This window comes from Pelophylax lessonae, assembly GCF_965119305.1.
Source record: "Pelophylax lessonae genome assembly, chromosome: 5".
In the NCBI taxonomy this organism is placed as follows: domain Eukaryota; kingdom Metazoa; phylum Chordata; class Amphibia; order Anura; family Ranidae; genus Pelophylax; species Pelophylax lessonae.
Genome location: NC_138772.1, coordinates 95,047,673 through 95,053,672, shown reverse-complemented (window position 1 = coordinate 95,053,672; position 6,000 = coordinate 95,047,673). Strand labels below are relative to the sequence as shown.

At 42.5% G+C, this 6,000-nt stretch overlaps 1 protein-coding gene across 1 annotated transcript in view; it reads right to left on the bottom strand.

Annotated features, from left to right (window-relative positions):
- The window catches only part of PITRM1 (pitrilysin metallopeptidase 1), a 134,220-nt gene continuing 128,220 nt past the window's right edge, over positions 1-6,000 (bottom strand). The window contains exons 26-27 of the mRNA XM_082258265.1: positions 5,447-5,549; positions 1-233 (exon numbers count right to left, since the gene is read on the bottom strand). Of these exons, the coding sequence (XP_082114391.1) occupies positions 140-233; positions 5,447-5,549 (197 nt within the window). The 3' untranslated portion in view covers positions 1-139. The remainder of the gene's footprint in view (positions 234-5,446; positions 5,550-6,000) is intronic.

Genomic DNA, 6,000 nt, shown 5'->3' with positions numbered 1-6,000 from the left:
TAGAGTTTGACCTTAAATGGTAAAGAGTTTAAAAAGACAATATCTAATAACCCAGTAAAGCCCTTATAAATATCCTTTAAAAAGGGACCAGTAAGCTTTTGGCATTTTATCACTCTGATCTTCCTACGGCAGAATAATTTCATCTTTTAATCCAAGATGGATCTTTTACAATGCTGGGATTTTCGGGGCCCAGAATAGCAATTCCATGGGTGGAGTGCCCAGCAGTTAGATACCTGCAAGAGATTATATGTATTAATATTCCAGTGGTGAAAGATAAAAATACAAAACAGATCTAAGCAATATTACGAGAGTTCTTCAAAAAGTTCACACTTTTTTTTTTTTTTTATAAGTTTCCCAGCCACCTTCATTACAGCGTGACAACTCTTATACTAAACTACAAGGTCAGCCGGCTTGCCAGACACACTAGTCACATGGCACTCACAGACTTGACCAATTACTACTACTCCCGCCCTCACCCTTTCCAAAGAAATTATAAAAGTGTGAAAACGTTTTGTATACCCCCTCGTATTAGAGTCTCTAAAAGAGGCTATTATACCCTGCTAGCCAAATGTGACCAGCCATATTTGTGATCCAAGTACATCTGGCAGGGGGGCATAGCCTGGTTTTTGACCTTGAAAGTGTTACTAAACCCATAACAGTAAAATCAGTCTGTATTTGCAGTAAAAGCATGCTTGCTATACTCACTGTGAAACCTAAGGGGTTAATCTGCATTGTGTAAAAAAAGCTGTTTGATCCCGTATGCACAGATCCTCAAAGAAAATGGCCTCTGCCCCCACATGCAAGCTAATGGATAGATAGGGGGCAGGCGAGACTGGAGGTGGCCCAACCCTCCTAAAAAGGTACTTGGGGGCATAATGGGACACCCAGCCAATGGTACAACAGCAAAGGCATCCAGTATGTCCACTCACCAGTATAAATTAACAACAAAGAAAATGGCCTCTGCCCCCACCTATAACTGGCCTTTATAGCAAAGAACACATGGAAGGGCAACGCACATGACACAAAGATAAAAATTCCCAGTTAGGGTTGGGCCACCTCCAGCCTCACCTGCCCCGTCACCTGTGCCAAGTAAACCCCTGTTTTGACGCAAACTGTTAGACAGGTTAATTTGGTTGGTAAGCAAACTGGTTAGCAAATTGAACTGGGAATTTTTATCTTTGTTTGTCTCATGCACAGATCCTTCCCTTCTTGCATTGGCCTCATAACATATCCGGATAAGACAGAGTTACTGGAGTCACTCTGCACATGCTCAGTTTGGTGTTTGGCTAGACAATTATTTTTTTCTTAGGAGAGTGCATGTGATCAGCACAGGGCCAATCAGCACTGTGCAGACAGAGGGTCAGGGGTACTACATCCTGATAGGCCAGCTAGTGCAGTATGAAAACTCCTTCATGCTTTAACTAGACACTGATAGAAACATAGAAACATAGAATGTGTCGGCAGATAAGAACCATTTGGCCCATCTAGTCTGCCCAATATATCTGAATCCTATGAATAGTCCTTGGCCCTATCTTATATGAAGGATAGCCTTATGCCTATCCCATGCATGCTTAAACTCCTTCACTGTATTTGCAGCTACCACTTCTGCAGGAAGGTTATTCCATGCATCCACTACTCTCTCAGTAAAGTAATACTTCCTCATATTACTTTTAAACCTTTGCCCCTCTAGTTTAAAACGGTGTCCTCTTGCGGTAGTATTTCTTCTTTTAAATATGCTCTCCTCCTTTACAGAGTTGATTCCCTTTATGTATTTAAAGGTTTCTATCATATCCCCTCTGTCTCTTCTTTCTTCCAAGCTATACATGTTAAGGTCCTTTAACCTTTCCTGGTAAGTTTTTTCCTGTAATCCATGTACTAGTTTAGTAGCTTTTCTCTGAACTCTCTCTAGAGTATCTATATCCTTCTGGAGATATGGCCTCCAGTACTGCGCACAATACTCCAAGTGAGGTCTCACCAGTGTTCTGTACAGCGGCATAAGCACTTCCCTCTTTCTACTGCTTATACCTCTCCCTATACATCCAAGCATTCTGCTGGCATTTCGTGCTGCTCTATTACATTGTCCTCCCACCTTTAAGTCTTCTGAAATAATTACTCCTAAATCCCTTTCCTCAGATACTGAGGTCATGACTGTGTCAAATATTCTATATTCTGCCCTTGGGTTTTTACGCCCCAGGTGCATTATCTTGCACTTATCCACATTAAATTTCAGTTGCCAGAGTTCTGACCATTCTTCTAGTTTTCCTAAATCCTTTTCCATTTGGAATTTCCCTCCAGGAACATCAACCCTGTTACATATCTTTGTGTCATCAGCAAAAAGACAAACCTTACCATCGAGGCCTTTTGCAATATCACTTATGAAGATATTAAACAAAATTGGTCCCAGTACAGATCCCTGAGGTACCCCACTGGTAACATGACCTTGTTCTGAATGTTCTCCATTGACTACAACCCTCTGTTGTCTGTCACTCAGTTACAAGACTGCTATATACTACTGAATAGAAATGTATTTAGCAGTTTATATTTAGTAAAATAATTGCATTTTCATGTTCTGTGTACTGTGGGAGACCAGATATAGTGAATGCAGGGACCTGGGTCTAGTAACATTTTAATGCAGTCATAATATATCTACAGCACCAATTTTTGATTCAAGTCTGCACTTCTACTTTAGTTCACTAGAACAAACATAATTAGCAATATAACAGGTGCTTAAACCCCTACACTTGTATCAATCTTAACAGGACTATAGTGAAAAAAGAGTAAGCACACCATGAGTGAAAATCTTTCAATTAAGTTATATTAACCCGTGGAAGACACATTCAATTTTACTCCAGGTGCACATACTATCATACGATATATCAAGATAGTAGAGAGCTATAGTAGAGAAATGCAGCCATATACAATTATAATATAACCACCAAAAAGGATCAGTACTGAAAAATAAACACAATGTATAAGATAAAGCAAGTTAAGAGCCTGAAACCTAGTGTGAAGAGGAGAGATGACCAATATTTCAGGTGTAGAGAACCCCCCTGTCTCAACAGCCTCATGCTGTACGATGTTATATACACCTTTTGTAAGCTGGTTAGTGGAGTGGTCTGGAGTTAAATATGGGTGAGATTGAGTTTACAGTACTGCCTTGAAGACCACCACCGAGCCCAAGGCCTCTATGCAAATTGTGGCCATTTCCTGAACCATAGGGTTTAAACATCAGGGCATCGAGCCAAAAGCTTATCCAGGAAAAGGAAAACCCTGGATATGTTCAATTCATGTCCAAAATCAGTCTCAGATACTCCAAGCAGTGCATCAGGTTAGACTAGAAAATTAGGATCCATCTGAACCTTCGCAGGGTGTACACTGTCCGATGGACATTGGCTGACAGAATCTGGAGCGATCGTTCATTCAGCAGGAGGTTGTTAAAGTAACTCACGAGATTACCCTAAAAGAGTAGCAGACCTAGGCCAGGAGCTAACTCCTTGCTAAACACTTGAGGTGCCATGGACTGGTCAAAGGGAAGAACAACAAACTGGTATTGCATTGTGCCAACAGCAAAACACAGGTAGCATTGATGAAAAGGTGCAAGTAAGCAATCTTGATGTCCACACTGGCCAAAAATCCACTGGCTGTGGAGAAGTGATGGTTGACCAGATTCCATACGTAATCTTTGAACACAAAGGAATCTGCTATTAATCTTCAGATCCAGAATAGGGCAAATGCCTTCTTGAGACCTGGGGACAATGAACAGGTTGAAGCAGAACCCCTGAAGCCTTTCCTCTACTGGGACAGGGGAAAGAACAGCCTGCTAGAGGAGCTGCCAGCATGAAGCAGGAAGAAGGCAGAGATCGAAACTCTAGTTTACAGCTCCTGAATACACCGATCGGGTCCCAAGCCTTTGAAATGTCCTGGACCCAGTCAGATTTGAAGGTCAAGCATTCGCATTCCTGGCTGACGATTTGGGGCACCCCCGCATTGTGAAAAGGGCTTGTTTGTAGGTTTGGAAATCCAAGTCTTACAGCAGAAATTGAAGCTAGGCTTGGGTTTGGACCTAGAGGACCGAGAGAAACAAAAGGGATACTTCATCCCAGGCACCTGAGGACTACCTACTATTTGCCTTCTTTTGGGGTAGGAGAGTACATTTATCTCCTGTAACCTCATTGATGCAAGAGTTGTTGCCCTTCCATGGGCATTCTCACAAAGAGCTTCTTGCACTGAAGTTTTGCGGACCAACACCTAAACCAAAGGAGCCTTCTCAAATGGACATAAAGGAGGCTCATTCTGGAGATATGGTGAAGTGTATCCATTAATCCAGTGGTGCAGTAATGCAAGGCCACAGGTGGCAGCTCTAGATGTTTGAGAACATTCGTCCTCCCAATAGACATACTCCCCAGGGGGGTCTTCAGGTACAGGGTTCCAGCTGGACCATGACCCTAAACCTGCATAGCTCCCTGCAGCGAACCAAGGGGGGAGTCAACTGATCCTGAAAGCTGCAAGGAAGAAGCCATAGTGGTTATGTTGCAGCTTGAAAACTTCTGATGAAAAAATGAGAACGGAAAAAAAAAAAAACCGCAAAAGAAAGGAAATGGTTTTGTTCTCTTAGCGGAGAGTGAAGATACCCATTCACCTAAATATACTAGCTAAAAACGGAGACTTTTTGGGAGAAAAGAGGTTATACACAGGCTGTCCTTACAACAGCAGCTATATGAATACAGGTATGCAGGTGTGCAGCGCTGAAACACAGACAGTGTGCTGCATTCCAGGTCACTCATCCACACATCTGTCAAATTAAGACCTGTGTCCCCATAGCGTAACATAGGCTGCCTGCATGCATCTTCAGCTGCATACACAATGCACTCATTCAAGCTGTATGAGCCACACCTTAAAATTGGTTTATTATCTTTTAGAGTTTTTTTTTTGTAAATTTTTACAATTAAATTTTTTTTGGTTAAAATAATAGCAGTGATCGACAGCTTGTCAGCTGCTGATCACAGTTATTTTTATAATCAGCAGAGTTGGGAGGACAGTTCTGCTATAAGTTCATGAGCCCGGAAGCAACAATGAGCTTATAGCAGAAGGGGAATGCAGCTCATTTAAGGCATGCGGACCTGGCCAGCTGGAAAAGGTTTTGTTCCAACGTATATCTTACATCAGAGGCAGCAAAAGGGATAATATTAGTTGCTTTGTACTGTGCCCAAGCACAGCTGTCCCCATCCCCTTGCACTAACACTATGCCAGGCCCAAGCATGCCTACGTCATCACCTCTGCCTCACAAAGATGTGTACAGTGCCCAAGTCCAGTTGAACGTGCCCGATCCCTCTTCACGCAGGCCAGGGCTCATACAGGACAACAACACTAGTCAAATGAACTGGATTTTGGAGGTCAAACGTGCTTGTGCACTGTACGGATCAACTAGTGTGAGTTTTTCACTTACTTGCTAGCAGCATTAACCAAGTCTTTGTGGGTGGCAGCAATCATCCGTTCTCTGTACAGTTGCCTCATCTCATCACTTATACCTCTGAGAAACAGCATCTTGCCTAAAATAAACCAGGAAAATAAATAAATCAATTAATTCAGGGTACAAGTTACAATCTTAATGCTTTGTTTACACTGCACCTCATTGCCAAACACATTCAAGACAGAAAAACTGAATTTTTGTAAAATCTTACCTGTAAAATTCCTTTCTCTGAGTCCTCCGACAGTCGCCGCCTCCTCCAAGTCATCACTGTTGGGTATTGTCTTCCTATCCGTAGGAATAGCTAGGCATATAGACTTAGTCCAAAGACAAAAGGCATTAGCATATACACACCCATGAGGGCTGTCCCATCCGGTCAATACCCCCCCTGCATCACCACTCCCAACTCAGTTTGGTAGCATAGCAGTAGGTAATAAGAACCCCAAAAGAGGGGCGGGGGCGGCGACTGTCGGAGGACTCAGAGAAAGGAATTTTACAGGTAAGATTTTACAAAAATTCAGTTTTCTCTTACG